This window comes from Geotrypetes seraphini, chromosome 17 (assembly GCF_902459505.1).
Source record: "Geotrypetes seraphini chromosome 17, aGeoSer1.1, whole genome shotgun sequence".
Classification (NCBI taxonomy): domain Eukaryota; kingdom Metazoa; phylum Chordata; class Amphibia; order Gymnophiona; family Dermophiidae; genus Geotrypetes; species Geotrypetes seraphini.
The window spans coordinates 20,862,717-20,879,770 of NC_047100.1; the positions used below are offsets into that span (position 1 = coordinate 20,862,717).

The 17,054-nt window shown below is 38.0% G+C and overlaps 1 protein-coding gene across 5 annotated transcripts in view; it reads left to right on the forward strand.

Annotated features, from left to right (window-relative positions):
- Positions 1-13,912, forward strand: part of C17H3orf14 (chromosome 17 C3orf14 homolog) — a 28,208-nt gene extending 14,296 nt beyond the window's left edge. For all 5 annotated transcript variants that reach the window (XM_033926214.1, XM_033926216.1, XM_033926213.1 and 2 more), the window contains exons 4-5: positions 4,428-4,502; positions 8,488-13,912. In XM_033926214.1, the coding sequence (XP_033782105.1) occupies positions 4,428-4,502; positions 8,488-8,706 (294 nt within the window). In that variant the 3' untranslated portion in view covers positions 8,707-13,912. The remainder of the gene's footprint in view (positions 1-4,427; positions 4,503-8,487) is intronic.
- The last annotated feature ends 3,142 nt before the right edge of the window (positions 13,913-17,054 follow it).

The window sequence follows — 17,054 nt, forward strand, 5'->3', positions numbered from 1 at the left end:
GTTCTACATTGTTCCTCAATGTTTCCGAGTTGTCTTTGTGCCTGTTAATGTTTTGCAGAGCAAACTAATTCAAGAATTACTTAAGTTGTTGGGGATCCTCTCCTGTACCCCCTTTTCATGTATTTGTCCAGGTATGTTGCTTGGTTTTGGGACTTAACTAGATATGTTTGCTAGCTCTCAGGCTAAGGGGATGGAGCGTATGCTCAGAAAAGTTTGTGGATTTCTGCAACTCCCGGATTGCGAGTTGGGATTGAACACCTGGCGTATGGAATTCTACAGGGAATAACAAAATATTAGTGAAGGTATAAACCTAATCTTTCATTCTTCAATATCTGAAGGTCACCAACGAGTTTAGGCTATCTGACCATCTTTTTGTGCTGACTAATCCCACTGAGCGAGGTGAGCCTATTTCCAAGGCCACGATTTCCAGGTGGATCCGAAGGGCCACACAATGTTTATGGAAAACAGTCCCCTGTTTCCATGACCAGCTAGGATAGTCAGTCCCGTGGAGATTTGTGGGGCAGCGACTTGGTCCACTATGGAAAAATTATGTTCTTACCTGTTCATTTTCTTTCCTTTTTAGCAGATGAATCCAGAGACTAGTGGGATAGCACACATCTACCAGCAGGTGGAGATAGAGCAACTGATTAACAGGTAGTCCTGGCACTCCTGTATCTTCAGTATTGCTCCTTGCCCAAGCATCTGGAACTAGTAATCTGCTTAGCATGTAAAAAACTTCTTTCCCCTTAATAAAGTCCAAAGGTAATAATACAGAATACAACTACCAACTATAACAAAACCTCTGAAACTTGCAAAAGATAAACCGACATGCAATATGTAGAAATGGTGGGGCTCTGGATTCATCTGCTGCGTCTAAAGGAAAGAAAATTAACAGGCAAGAACATAATTTTTCTTTCCTTAGCAACAGCAGCAGATGAATCCAGAGACTAGTGGGATGTAGCAAAGCAATCCTCAATCTGGGTGGGAAACAAACAATGCCTCTGTAATTACTGAAGCACCAAAAGTAGCTTTCGTAGTCTCTGACATTTTCAATCACACATTTTCTATCGGCAATGCTTAGAAAATGCATTCTTAGAAGACACAGTATATGTACAATAAATGTCTTCCAAGGAAAAATCTCTGGACTCAATCCATCAAGTTGACATTGGTCTAGTTGAATGTGCATGAAGCTCTTGTGGGAACTGCTTCCCTGCCATACAGTAAGCAAAAGCTATGGTCCCCTTGAGTCCTCCCAAAGTTTGTTGTGTCTTATGAATAATACAAAGAGGAAGATTCAAAGTTCTAAGAAGTACACTTAAGAGAAGCATGTACCCTTCCAGTCCTCCTCCCAGAAAGCAGGAAGGAATAGGGAGAGTGGCTTAAATGAAATTAAGATATCACCTGAGGAAGAAACAATGGTACTATCCTAACCGATACCCCAGAATCTGTAATTCATATAAAAAGGATCCCTGGAGGAGAAGGCCTACAATTGAGAAACTCGCCTAAATGGAGTCATGGCCACAAGAAACACTGATTTCAATGTCACTTTCTTCACAGTGTCATTAGACAAAGGCTCAAACGGTGTGTTTTGTAAATTCCGTATAACTATCTTAAGTGTCTACTCTAGATAGGGCTTCAACACCGATGAACGAATATGCTGTACTTTTATCAGGAACCGAACTATAGCCGACTGATAAGCAAGTGAAGATTGAGACACCTGTCTGCTTAAAACATGAAAGGTTGCCAACCGAAGATGAAGGGAATTAAACACTAAGCTCTTGGTTACACTTTTGTTGAAAAAAGAAAATAGAAGACATAGAAGTCTAAAAGGGCGAAATACCATGAGAACTGCCTAAGGCTCAAAATAAACCCTCCAGACACTAGCGTAAGCCGCAGATATAGACATCTGTTTTGCCTGGAAAAAAGTAGAAATAACCCTTACGCCTCAGTTGTGACTTACGAAGAGCTAAGCCTTAATACGAAAGTGAGACAAATTTTCATGTTGAATCCCTGGGTGAGCAAATCTGAAGATATCGAGAACTACAACGGCTCACCCACCAACAAACCCCTCATAACTGCATACCATGGACGGCGTGGCAAAACTGGAGCTACGAAGATCATCATTTCGTGAAAGCGAGCCATGAGAAGGAAGTATACAATCTTTGTTCAAGGGAAAACACTTAAAGAAGAGTATGCAGAAGACAGAAAAGAGAGAATGCATCTACTCCCTCTAACTCCCACTTTCTGTGCCTGCTGAAGAAGTGAGAAAGCTTGCATTTCAAAATAAGGAGATAAGGTCTAGTTCAAGGAGATGTCATGTTTACACAATAAGCTGGAGCTCCTGAGCAGAGAGTTCTCAATTCCCAGGTGTAGAAGATTCTTGCTGAGTAAGTATGTAGAAACATTTTTAATTTTATTTTTTTTCTATCTCGCAATGTGAGTCACCGAGAGAAGAGGAAAATGAGGTACCACCTAGCGAAGCAGGACCATTGCTTTGACTGGCAACCGAGGACTTCACATACTTCTGTGGCGGTTTAAAAAAATACCACTGCCGTGACACTGTCCTACAATTCCCTCATTGAAGGATGGTGTGAAATGCTAGATTGAATGTTCATAACTCCGGAAGAGCAAGTGAACACTGAGCCTCCTTCTAAGACCAGATTCCTTGCGCTGAGGATTGAAGGTACTGAGCCTCCCAACCCAACAGACTGGAAACCTTGGTGATTATGAGATAGCCCATCGATGATTGTGGCATGCCTTTGAACAACTGATTTTCTGAGAAACCAACTTATACTGAACTATAGTTAAGGAGTCCATTAGATACTACGGGTGCAGCCTTCCTACACTGGGCACTATCGGTACAGAAGCCACTACTGCAGCATGCTAACGTGAAATCCAGCCGAAGGCCCCATTTTCAGAATTGCCACCATGGATTCTAGAACCTGTGTATAATCCCATACTCTTGGTCTGAGTGACTGAAGAAAAAAGACAAACCTGAGACTGTGAGTGGTCACCCTGATCTTTGTAAGGAAACACATTCCCCACCTGTATGTCGAACAACACCCCGAGATGTTCCAATGATTAGTATGGGATAAGAGAGTTCTTTGGGAATTTAAAGATTGAAATAGATAAATCACTCATTTGTGTCACAACTAAACTGTCCTGTCTGGAAGATGCCCAAATCAACTGGACGATGAAGGATGTACTTGAATCCCCTTTTTGCGATGAAATGCCGCAACTACTACCATCACTTTTGAACCTGTCCTTGGAGCCATGGCTAGGACAAATGGCATCTGCCGAAAGTGATATTGCCTGGCCAAGGGTGTCAAAGCAAAGATACCGCTGATACGGTGACCAAATGGGAATATGTAAGCAATCTTATTTGAGATCGAGCATTGGAAAGATCTCCCCCAGTTGAACCGATGTATGAACCTCAAAACATCCCACACATATCTGATTACTCTTTCCTTCTTGGACACTATGAAGTAAATGAAAAAACTTCTCTTGCACCTTTATTCCGTAGGAAATAGAACTACTGCCTCGAATCCCTGTAACACTTTAAAGGAGGACCTCGTATTAACGTCACCTATGGCTGCTCAATATATGGTGACCCCAGAAAAGAGGATTCAAAGTTGCTATCATCCTGAATAATGTCCAAAGTCCATTTTCGAGAAGTCCTAATGAGCTAGCAGAGGGAGACAAGACCCCCGTCCGAGCAAAGCGTGGGAGGTTGGTATATTGGTTGGCCAAGAATTGTAAGGTGTGGACGTAAGAAAATAGCTTTAGCGGTGAAAGAATTGACATAATTAGGAGAATAAAATGGCTTACCTGGTCTATTCTGGAAAATATAGGCATGATGGAGGGGACTTAAAGGAACTTGTCCAAATCTTGTACAACACAAAGGGCCCTAAAAGGAAAAGTGCACTATACTTAAGCTAGAAATGCCTCCGCTGCCCAATGGCAGAAGAGCTGCACTTTGCCACCTACAACAGCCAGAACACAATCCCAAAGAAAAATCTTAGGGATGGATCCAACTTCCAAGTCAGGGAATCCATGATTGCCATCCCTCCATGAACCGGTAAAGAGGCCATTTGGGATACCGCTGCAATAGGACCACCTGTTAATCAGTTTCTTTATCTCCACCTACTGGTAGATAGTGCTATCCCACTAGTCTCAGGATTCATCTGCTGCTGCTGCTAAGGAAATATACATTTGCTAAGTTCTACAGAGTGGATGTTGCAGATCCAGTATTAGCAACAAGTCAAAGAGCTAATCAAACAGCCATCTCCTTATGTTTTTTCTGTTCTTTATTTTATTTTATTTTTTTTTTAAATAATGGAGATGGCTGTCTACTGTTTCTGTATAACCAGTACACAAGTTAATCACATGTAAAGTTAACTTGTTTATAAATCCTCTTTTTTCCATAGGATATAGAAGTAGCAGAAAAAAGGCTGCATACCCGAGCACATTTACTACCACATCCTAATATTCTTAATCTGGAGGTAAGTATTCCATAAAATGCATTACTTTTACTTTTTATATATACTGTATGGTAATGCTTTGCTTAGATATTATGTCTGTTCCTGAAACTCTTCTTGCAAATGTCCATGGAACATGGCTGAAGACTTCTGGAGCTTACGCTTACAGAAATATCCTTTAATTTAGTTGTTAACACATTAGCACACATAGCAAAGTACAGCAAGCTAAAAAAAAAAAAAATACGTAAGGGGGTAACATGCAACTTCATAATAACTCCCCTTCCCCATTACTACTACCACCAGTCTAATCTCCAAATGAAGAATTGTTAAAATGCCAGGCCTTTTTAGAACACCAAAAGCACTCGGTGTAGTCATGGGTCTAATGCACTGAAATAGGCCTAACATCATATACAGTAAGGAGTGTTTTCTTTATAATGGGTGCTAGGATATAGAATGCATTGCCTCATAAACTGAGATTGACATACACTTTTAAAAGAGGTTTGAAGATACTAGTGTTTCAGCAATGTAATTGCAGATATTTGTGGCAAAAGTTGTCTGGGTGATAATTAGTGTATGTTTATTTTATTGTGACTATATGGATTAGTGAATGTATATTATGCTAATACGAGAACATCTATTCTATAATATCAGTTGAAGGTGCTTTATTATGGAATAATCTAACAGGACAGCTGAGGTTGCTTTCTGATATTCAAACATTTAAGAAACTATTGAAAACAACTTTGTAGAGGCATTCTCTTGATTGACTTAGGAACTTGATTGAAGATATTTTAGATATGTTTGTTTACTTATTTGTATGTTTTTATATGATGATTGATTGTAGTTTTGAAACCGCTTAGGTCTAGGCAGGTTAGAAATTTTGTAATTAAATAAATAGATGTATTTTGTAATCTGCTTAGAAGGATTGATAAGCGGACTATAAGTGGTTATTTTTTAAAATTAAAAACAAAAATATATAAAATTGCAAAGCCAGATACTTAGACATCACTAACTGAGGAGGCCCCACCTTTTAGTCTATGCAGACAGTTGAATCTTAGGTGGTTACGTTTCTACCCTGTATGATGATGGTAGCAAGCTCTAGTTAGATATTATGGCACAAAGAAAAACTCCTTTGTAGTGTGACCAAGCATAATATTTTCATAGATGCAAAGGAGGGTCCCTAAGCTATGCCTTCCACCTGGAAGATTGGTGTGATATGGGCAGTACTGGAAATACAGAGCACCAACTCCTTTTAAAGTCATAAAGGCCAAACAAGCCGTTTTAAATTTGGGCCTCAAGAATTTGTAGCCAGGGAAAATTGTAATATCCTAGGGTGGGTTACCTGCAAATGTGGCAGCATTTTGTAGCCAGTTTTCCTTGGCTACAAATTCTTGAGGAAATTACCACGTTTGCAGGTAACCCAGTATAGAGTGTGTTGTACAATCCAAGTGGATCAGAACAGTTGCATGCGCCACTGTGTTTAGATTAGCAGGCTGTAAATATAGCAGCAAAAGGCACTATGTACGCAGATTTGTAAACATTAAATTTTTCTTTTGAAAAAATGGTATTGATCAGTTAAAACTGAATCAGTTAGAACTCCTAAATAAGTGTCTCGCAAACGGATTTTACTCGGCAGCACAGTAAACTCTTGGCTGCGACTGGAGGGCACCCAGAAATGCACAGATGTTGACGTGATGACATCGCACACATGCACAATGTCATCACATCGACGTCTGCACTTGTGCGAAGACCCTCTAGACAGGGCCCAGAGATGCCAGTGGGGGGTGCTGAAGCAGGAAAGGCACCAAAAAGAGGAGAGGCACTAGCGAGGAGAAGAGGCACGGGTGCCGGCTAACTGCCTGCAGGACGTGCCTCTCGCCGCAAGAGACGTGTCCTGTAGGCAGTCAGCCGGCGCCTCTCCTCCTTGCCAGCATCTCGCGGTACACCCGGATCTTGCCACGGCACTCAGTTTGCAATACACTTCCCTAAATCATGCATCTTTGATTTAAAATGCTGAGGTGCTTGCCCATTAAGGTCCTGTTCAAATCTTGACTTTGTGCTTACCCCAAACTTAGAGTTAAATTTGATTAAATGTGTTTTTAGATTAAAAAAAAAAATAGGCATCTATAAAATTATTCAAGGGTCCCGCGGCAACAAGGGGGCATCCGTGGAAAATCAGGGGCGGGAAACTGCACGGTGACACTAGGAAGTTCTTCTTCACTGAAAGGGTGGTTGATCGCTGGAATAGTCTTCCACTTCAGGTTATTGAGGCCAGCAGCGTGCCAGATTTTAAGGCCAAATGGGATAGACATGTGGGATCTATCCGCAAAGATAGATAGGGAGGGTCATTGGGGTGGGCAGACTTGATGGGCCGTGGCCCTTATCTGCCGTCTATTTCTATGTTTCTAAATGCACCTAAACTATTTTATGTTACACATTAGGAATGCTTTTGCTTGCCTCAGCACAGGCATTAGCTTTTGTATGGAAGATTTCCAAGGACAGGGAAGGGGGTAAGGTAAATTTATGAAAATGCTTATGTGCATATATTTCTTGTATAAAAGAAGCACAATGCTTTGCTCCACATACCTACTAACATCCTCTGCTTATTCACAATGGATCATACTCAGTGAAATACTGTCTTCTGTACAGATACAATATGACTTCATATCTTCTAAAAATACTATTTACCATTGGTCTTTACGGTCTCTATCAAAAGGGAAAGCTATATCTTTTTTTTATAATATTCTAAGAGACCAATCCTTCACTTTCTCATATCATGCTATGAAACACTGGGATAATATAATAACCATTCCACTTTCTGACATTGACTGGGAACTCTTTTGGTCTTCAACAAACCGCCCACTTTTATCTTCTAGAGTTTCACAATCAATGCTCTTTGTAATGTGGAATGCAATATGGACCCCATTTCGTATGTGGAAAGCCAAATTAAAACAAGATTCTATCTGCTGGAACTGTTTGAAAGAGGAAGGAACTCTTGATCATATGTTCTTCCATTGTACTCTGGTCCGTTCTTTTTGGTCCAAAATCTGGAATACCATGCAATCTATCACCAACTGCTCAGAAGAGATTTCTATGGACATCATAATCCTTCGATCTCAACACCCCTGTTTCGCGCAATCAAATTGTCCTCCTAAACTCATTGATACCATGTTTGTGACTGCTCTCATGCATATTCTGAAAAATTGGAAATCATCTTCGTTTTTAGATTATACTTTTTGGTGGAACTCTCTATGTATGTAACACAGATTTGAATCATATGCATATGAAAATAAAATTTCACTCCGTAAATCCATGAATTGGAAAAACAAAAAATCACCCTGGTCATTTTTAGATTCATATGTACATTCTACTATGTAGACACTCCTGTCTTCTCCTCTCTTAAAATTTTTTTTTTTTTTTTTTTCTTTCTCTTTTTTTTTCCTCTCTCTTTCAATTTTTACTTTGTCCTATTTCACTTTCTATTGTCATACATCACCACAAACAAATCCAATACTCTGAGCTTTTCTTAATAATATGGGCCTTTATAAATAACTGTATATTAATGCAAAATGTTATACTACTTTTATGTATTTGAATTGCTCTTTGTATTTTTTAAAATACTGAATAAAAATTTATTGAACTAAAAAAAAAAAAAAAGATGGCTTGTTACAATGCTATAGAGCTTTTTTGGGTACAGAAAGTCAATATGAATTGCACCCAAAGACTAATACAGTTCAGGGAATATAAATCTACTGCACAAAATGGCTCTGAAAGTGTCTGTTTTGTTTCATGCCACAAGAGGGCATATCAGATCACTTAAATAGCGAACTGCTTCAAAGGTAAATTCTGAGAGCACCAATGATTTGTACCAAAATTGATAATAATTAGCATTTTCATAAGATTTTACATGGGATATATATACTTTTCTATTCTTTTTTTTTTTTTTTTTTCGTAATTTGAACATACCAAATTGTAAAGGAAAGCAAGTTACTTTGAATTATGTGTTTTTCAGACTCAATACTGGGCATCAGTAGAAGAAACAATTCCTAAGTGGGAGCAATTTCTCCTAGGAAAGACACAAGCTCCCTTTGGCGTTTCGAAACATGAGGCCGTAAAACGAAAAGGAACTGGGAGCCCAGAAACAGTGCAAACAGCCAAGAACAAGGATTTACCGCCTCCTGGCTTGAATTCAAAACTCTCTCTCAGACAGCATAACCTAGCAGGTTGTTGATGGAGTACATTTATAAAGCATTTCCTGTGTGTACAGTATGTGTTACATGCAGGAAGTGGCTCCTAAGAAACTGCACATGCAGGTCCACCCACAAAATTAAGGCACGTATCTCATGGTTTGCACATAGGTTTTTTGCAAGAGTGTAATGTGGCCGAAGCAGGCACAGTTTGATTTATTTATTTAAAATATCTTATTCTGCGTGATCTTAAATGTTCTCATTGGATTACATTTCAAAATATACATAATTCTGAATTCAAAATATAAACACCCAACACATTACAAATAAAACAAAAATCATACCCCTCCCTCCCTCCTTTTACGAAGCCGCGTTAGGCTTTTTTTATTGCTGACTGTGGCAATATTAGCTCCGACAATGATAGAATTCCTACAAGCGTCGGAGCTAATACTGCCGCAGCTTCGTAAAATTCCTCAATTTTTGTATGTCAAATATACTGTTGAAAAAAACTCCTTTTCTAGTTGTATTCCATAAATTGCTGCTTTTTTTAATCCACCTTGAATGCCTGTTTAAGTAACTTTTTTTTTTTTAATTCCTTTTTAAATAGATCCAGATTTGGAATCTCTCTCAGTTTGAATGGTAGAGTGTCCTTAAATGTGGGCCTATAATATAAAAAAATAAATGAGCGACACAGCATGCAATGAAAGGACTTAGCTTTATTTTAATGATCTCAAGACTGGACAGTTGATAAATATGTAGTGATATATGCATATATTTTATAAAATAAATATACACGCTTGCTTTTTTACACTTTCAAAAGCAGGTGTAAATTTGTGTGAGACACCCATTATAAAATACATGGTGCCTTTTTACACATTTCCCAGAGATGTCCTGTTATCAAACTAGTCCCTGAATGCCCTACTTCAACTGCTTTTCATCCTGAGGACCTGTTCGGATCGATTATAGCTTAAGCAAATGCTAAAAACTCAATTTTATGTCTCAAATGTCTTCCTCTGATGCTATGTGGAAGGGAGATATTTAAAGAGGAATCTGAACTATGAATAATTCTCTTGATTCAATAACGATTGATGCTATGTAGTCCTACTGTAGTTCCCTGCTATTTTTAGTGGGTTAAATGTATGTACTGAAAGTATTGTTATATGTTGCTCTTTGAATCATTGTGAATGTTTTATGCTGTAAACCGCTTAGTTATAGGCGGTTAAGAAATTTTAGAAATAAATAAGTGTCTAGTGCTCACTGTTTCACTAAGAAAGACTGGCTAGAGAATGAAGATGAGGGCAACATTTTAGAAAAGCACAAGCAGATTCTGTTCTGAGATGTAATGCCAGAGGGAAGCTTAGAGCTGCTTAAAAAGCTGCATTATCAGGAAATAATTATTGGACAGTGAAACCTCTTAAAGTGGGCTCCTATTTTATTTTTTTTTCTTGAAAAGATTACTGCACTAGTAGACATCAGTTTTTACTATCAATGTGTATTAGAAATGTTGAAAGACTAGACGCATTCTATAGAAATCTGAGATCATATTTACTGCAGGGTCCCACTATTGTCCAAATGGGAATTAGGTTCTTTTTACAGTAACTAGAGTCTACACAACTGAAAAGATTTAGTCAAGAATTTGGTCCCCATTATGGAAAGCTGAGCTGGTCAATAGCCATTCAGTATAGGTGATTCCTTTACAATAACAAAGGACCTGTATGGTTGAAAAAGACTTGAAGAAACATCCACTGTAACAAGAGTACCTTGGTGCACAATATTGGCTTCAATAGCAATTGCATTAAATTGTTACATAGAAGAAAAACATTGAAGTGAATTTAGTGCAATTATTATTGCAGCTAATACTTTGTATCACGATATGTTTGTCTTCTGCCTCAAATGAAGCAATATTGTGCTCTGTTAATGTAACACAAGTGGCTGCATAAGCAACAGACTTAAATAGTTGTTGCACTAGTATTTTTAGCTTGTTGTTTGTGAAAATTTTCCACAGAGTTTTATCTGTTTTTATCTAAGCAGGGAAGTTCATTTATGGCTGACAATTTGTATATATGTATATATTTTGATTTCACTGACTGTTACTTGGCACCACAAAGCTTATATAGTATATTACATTACATTACATAAGTGATTTCTATTCCGCCTGTACCTTGCAGTTCTAAGCGGAATACATTAGAAGATAGCTGGACATTTCCAGGAGATTATATTACATTGAAGAAAGCTGGTTTCAGGTTACATATTGAGGTTTCGGACGTTTTGAGACATTGAGGAGACCTATATATCCACAATACCAATTTCTAATATACTTTCTAGGTATGTCTGAATTTCTTAATTGTATGCAAATGACCTTCTGAGGTATAACCTTCAAGATTTAGTTGAATTGCCATTTCTTAAAGGTATTTCGCCAACTTCTTCATCAGGTTGATAAAGAATTTATTTATTTCTGTTTTAATTTTATAATTGAGTATATTACTCAATGAGTAAAAAAGAGAACTTATCTCCTTTTAGGCTTAGCATTCCCAGATTTCATGAATTGGAGACACTGTTATCCTGACATGAATTCATGTTTTGCTAGAACAGCTGAATCATGAGGGTCTCCTAAAGAATATTGTTCGGTATTAGAACAAAAAGTCAAATTTGATCAACCAATAATAAACTTTTATTGATCATGACAGGAGTCGCCATACAACATATTACCAGTAATTGGAAAAATTACAGTAGACTTAACTATACTTTCTGGTGGAATTCGTTATGCCACATTTACAAAATGGAAAGAACAATTGCCGTACAAAGAAGGAATTATAACAATTTTAAAAAGATTTTGGGGCCATTGACAAATTATTGCAAAGATTAGACACCATTATCCACTGAAAGTACACTTATACATGGGGAGAGGGTATAACGTTATATTAAAGGTTTGATCTAGATAAGAATATAATATTTATATGATATTTTTGATTAAAGTATTTGTGAAAAGGGTGGCTGGGGAGGGTATAAATTTATGTTTTTAAGATGATGTTAGAAGAAATACAAGTGATGTTTACAAGGTTTAAATGACGTAATATTGTGTTCTTGATGTAAGATGGAAAAATGAATAAAGAATTTGAAAAAAAAAACAACTTAATATCTTTTCTCAGTCTTTAGAAAATCAAAAAACATCCAAATGACATTCACAATAAATCTATTTCAAATGTGAGGTACATACCTTTATAGTGGATCAAAAATGTTTCTCCAAAATTAATACACAAAATCAGGAGAAAGAGCAACCGAACCAATCACAAAGCTCTGCTAGATCAGCGGCATACATTCTGTTGTCGATTTACCCCCAAAGATGCCAAGGAGTTAAGCAGAAAAATCCAATCTTGTTCTTTGTTATCCTGACATGATTTTAAATTACAATGTCTCCAATTCATGAAATTTGGAAATGCTAAGCCTAAAAGAAGATAAGTTCTCTTTTTACTCATTTACTGTATGTTCAATACTGTATGTTCAATTATAAAATGAAAATAGAAATTAAAAAACATTTTATCAACCTTTAAGAAATGGCATTTCAGCTATGATACCTTGAAGGCTATACCTCAGAAGGTCTTTTGTCTATAGTTAAGAAATGTTGACATACCTTGAAAGTATATATATATATGTGATCCAAGATGGCCGCTGTATCTCTGCTGCAGTGAGGACGCCGCTGAGACTCAATTTTACCTGTAACAATTATGCCGAAGAGACGGGGCGATCAATAGCCCCTTCGGTAACGATCAATGATCTTCGGCGTCTACAACAGGAGCAGGAAGCGTCGGGCGCCAGCCTGCTTGGGAAACCGCCGGGGAGTAGTGCGGTGGTGAAAACCTCAGGGCTCGATGTTACTCTCAGCCCCGATCCCAGGACGCCACCCCTTCAACCGTTGCTGCAGGCAACCAGCTCTCCACGGGACCAGAATGCACCCAAAGAAGTAGCTCTCTCATCCCCAGAGGCCAGTGTAATGGAAGGCTTGCCGATTGAAACAACTCAGTGACATGCTTTCTCTGCCAGGACCTGCGACCGGAACAACTGAGGTCAGGGGAGTACAAGACTTCATTGAGGTAAATCTAATCTCAGAACAGTCTCATACTGCCCAAGTACATCCTTTTTCTCCTACTAAACCCCCAGAAGTCACATTTGAAGCATTGTGGGATTTGGTAGTGAATTTAGGAAAGTCCTTAAATCCTCAAATTAAAAATTTGGAGAAAGAATTGAAAGAACAGAAAGGAGAAATAAAATTGATAAAACAAGACATATCTCAGTTAAAAACAGACACAGAACACAAGTAAAGAGCTAACATCACTAAAATATAATCAAGAGTTGTTGGTTAAAGATAATATAAATCTTAGGAAATTGGAAGCTCTGGAGAACAATGGTCGAGCTAACAATTTGAGATTTATAAATTTTCCTAAGATCTTATCAACTTCTCCTCAAGAAACTGTAAAACGTTACTTTATGGAAATATTGGAAATTCCTGAAAGCTCTTTACCGCCTCTTACAAGAGTATATTATCTTCCTGCCAAATCCCAATTCAAAGAAGAAAAAGTTGAGGAATCCCAGGATAGACCATTGGACATTTCTGCAATACTGGAACAATCGGATAGAGAATTGGCTGTTTCAGCCACTCTCTTGCTGTCTGTGGCCTTGGCTCCAGGCAAGGATTGGATACTAAAACTTTTCTTTAAAAATAGATCCAAGGACTTCCTGGGACATCAATTTCAGATATTTCCTGATGTCTTCAGAGAGACTCAAAAGAGAAGAAGAGAATTCTTAATCCTGAAACCTGGAGTGACTCAAATAGGGGGTCTTTTCTTCTTGAGATATCCATGTAAATGTGTAGTTAGATACTCATCCTTGAAGTATATTTTTACAGAGCCATCTCATTTGATAAGTTTTCTCTCAATGAAACGACTGGAGAAAGGAATAGCTGCGCCTAAGGAAGGTTAACTCTCTGTACTATAGTAGACATATGGCTTTTCTTGATAAATTGTTTGATTTATTTTGCTCTACTCCTTAAAATCTTGGATCTAATTATTGAGGACTAGTGGGTGATCAAATGAGCTTATTTCATTTTATGTATTGTTATATTAAGTTTAACTGTGTACTCTAATTTTGGGAATTCAGTTAATTTGTTTTTTGATCGCACTTTTCTGTACAAGATGTTTATGCTTGGTAATATTATAAAATTCTATAAATAAATAAATTTAAAAAAAGAAAGTATATATATGTATATTGGAAATGTTATATTTTGAGTCCAAAAAACAAAAGGAATTGACCCCAAAATATCCACAAAGAAGAAAATCCAGAGAAAACCAAAAAAAAAATCCAGAGAAAACCAAAAAAAACTCTGTGGAGTGACGATGTTCCCAAATGGACTTTATTTGAAAGTATCAAAGTTCCAAAGGTACACTAAAATCATCCACATAAAATAATTCCATCCACATAAGAGCCTTAAAGGACCTAGTCCGCTAGGAATACAGGACCCAACACGGTCTGCGTTTCGACAAAAAGTCTTCTTCAGGGGTCCCTGGGGGTCCTATAAAGGTGAGTACGTGGGAAACAATTGTGTGGTGAACCGGAAGTGAGACACTGCTTGCATTTGCGTCCAGACATATAAAGCCATAAACCAGACAAGCTTATTATAGTTGCTAATAAAAGTTTGTTAAAAATTATTAGGTAAGAAACTGAGTTAACAATTCAGCAGCAGCATTCCCTATTTTCTGATGTCAGGTTCTTTTTGAATCTAAACTCCATTTATTAAATGTCCTTCATGTTGACAATTTTGATATATGCATTGCCATCTTGGAAATCTCCTGTTGCGTGGGTAGTGGTGTTTGTAGCAATAATGTTGTTTTTATAATATGTGATAGCAGATTTGCATGCTTTTGATTAAAGAAAAAACAGTAAAACTGTCAGTCTGATGACAATTTAGTTTGTTTAATGTTGCAATACAAAATGTCATAGAATAGAGGATAATTATTATAATTTCAAGGACTGAACAAATGAGCTCTTATTTTTGTCTGAAAGGTCATTGGAACCAGCAATTTGCATAATGTGATAGTTATATAGTTTAATGCTGACATAACTTTTAAAAATCATTTGAAAAGGAGTATTTCAATGTGCAGTATTAAAACACATGTGAAAAAGAAGCATTTGCTGCTTTCATGCTTTGCCAAAATTATCTCCATGCTAATAGTGAACGCACCTTGTTTATGTGGATGTTTAATTTAGAAACATGGTTGAGTTGTTTTTGGAAAAATGTGGAGATGAGATGGGTTTTTTTGCCAAAACATAATGGTATTTTAACATATAATTTGACAAATGGTCCAAAAGAGAATGTAAAAAGACATTATTGTATAGCTATTACAGCATAAGAACATAAACATTGATGTACTGAGAAAGATCTAAGGTCCATCAAGCCCAGTATTCTGTTTCATGCGGCAGCCAATCCAGGTCACAAATACCTAGCAAAGTCCCAAAGAGTAAAATCAACTTCTTATTACTAGGACATGCAATACAAAGTCTGTTTTACTAAGTCCATAGAAACATGATGACAGATAAAGGCCAAATGGCCCATCCAATCTGACCATCCGAAGTAACCATTATCTCTTCCTCTCTCTGAGATACCATGTGCCTATCCCAGGCTTTCTTGAATTCAGACACAATTTCTGTCTGCACCACCTCTTCTGGGAAACTGTTCCACGCATCTACCTCCCTTTCTGTAAAAAGGTATTTCCTTAGATTACTCCTTTTGCACATATTTAATAAGTTTGAGATATTCTTTAAGCTTGACATCGGGAATAGAAAAAGTGCCAAAACCTTAACCAAAACCTTTAACTTTAAAAAGGGCAAATACGATTGCATGAGAGCCATGGTGAAACAACGACTCAAAAAAAAGGTGGATAAACTTGAAACAGTAGAGCAGGCATGGTCCCTACTGAAAACTACTATCACAGAAGCACAAAACCTATACATTCCGAGGATCTCCAAAGAAAGGAGAACAAAGGGTAAGGGAGAACCAGCATGGCTTACCAGACAGGTGAGGGAAACCATACAAGAAAAGAAGGACTCTTTCAAAAAATGGAAACACATGAAAACAACCGAAGCATGGAACAAACATAAAGACGATCAGAAGAAATGTCACAGGGCGGTGAGGGATGCCAAAAAGGACTATGAAGAAAAAATAGCGCAAGAGGCCAAAAACTTCAAGCCCTTCTTTAGATACGTGAAAGGGAAAAAACCCGCAAAAGAGGCGGTGGGACCCCTGGACGATCAGGGAAAAAAAGGGTACATTAAGGAAGATAAACAAATTGCGGACAAACTGAATTCCTTCTTTGCGTCCGTCTTTACGGAGGAGGATACCGCAAAAATACCAGAAACTGTGAAAGTGTTTAGTGGAGTAATAGAAGACAGCCTCACCACAGTTGAAGTAGATTTGGACCAGATATACTACCAGATCGACAAACTTAAAAGTGACAAATCCCCTGGACCGGATGGAATTCACCCGAGAGTCTTAAAGGAATTGAAGGTTGAAATCGGAGAGTTATTGCAAAAACTCGCCAATCTGACAATCAGAACTGGACAGATACCGGATGACTGGAAGATAGCGAACGTCACGCCAATTTTCAAAAAGGGATCAAGAGGAGAACCGGGCAACTACAGACCTGTGAGCCTTACGTCTGTCCCTGGAAAGATGGTTGAAGCACTGATCAAGGATAGCATAGTCCGGCACTTAGATATACACGAATTGCTGAAACCCAGTCAACATGGGTTCAGGAAAGGGAAATCATGTTTAACGAATTTGCTTCAATTTTTTGAGACCGTGAACAAGCAAATTGATAGTGGAATGCCGGTGGACATAATATATTTGGACTTCCAGAAGGCATTCGACAAAGTTCCGCATGAAAGACTTCTCAGGAAACTACAATGCCATGGAATAGAGGGAGATATACACAGGTGGATAGGCAAATGGCTGGAAAACAGGAAGCAGAGAGTGGGCATAAATGGGAAGTTCTCAGACTGGGAGAAAGTGACTAGTGGTGTGCCCCAGGGCTCGGTACTTGGGCCGATCCTATTTAACATTTATATCAATGACCTTGAAGACGGAATATCCAGTGAGATCATTAAGTTTGCAGACGACACAAAGCTATGCCGGACAATCAGAACGCAGAAAGATAGCGAAGAACTCCAGAGCGACTTGTATCAGTTAGAGAAATGGGCAGAGCAATGGCAGATGAAGTTCAACGTGGAGAAATGCAAAGTAATGCATTTAGGCAGTAAGAATAAGGAACACGAGTATAGAATGTCAGGAGCAACTCTTGGTAAGAGCGAACAAGAAAGGGACCTGGGTGTACTGATAGAT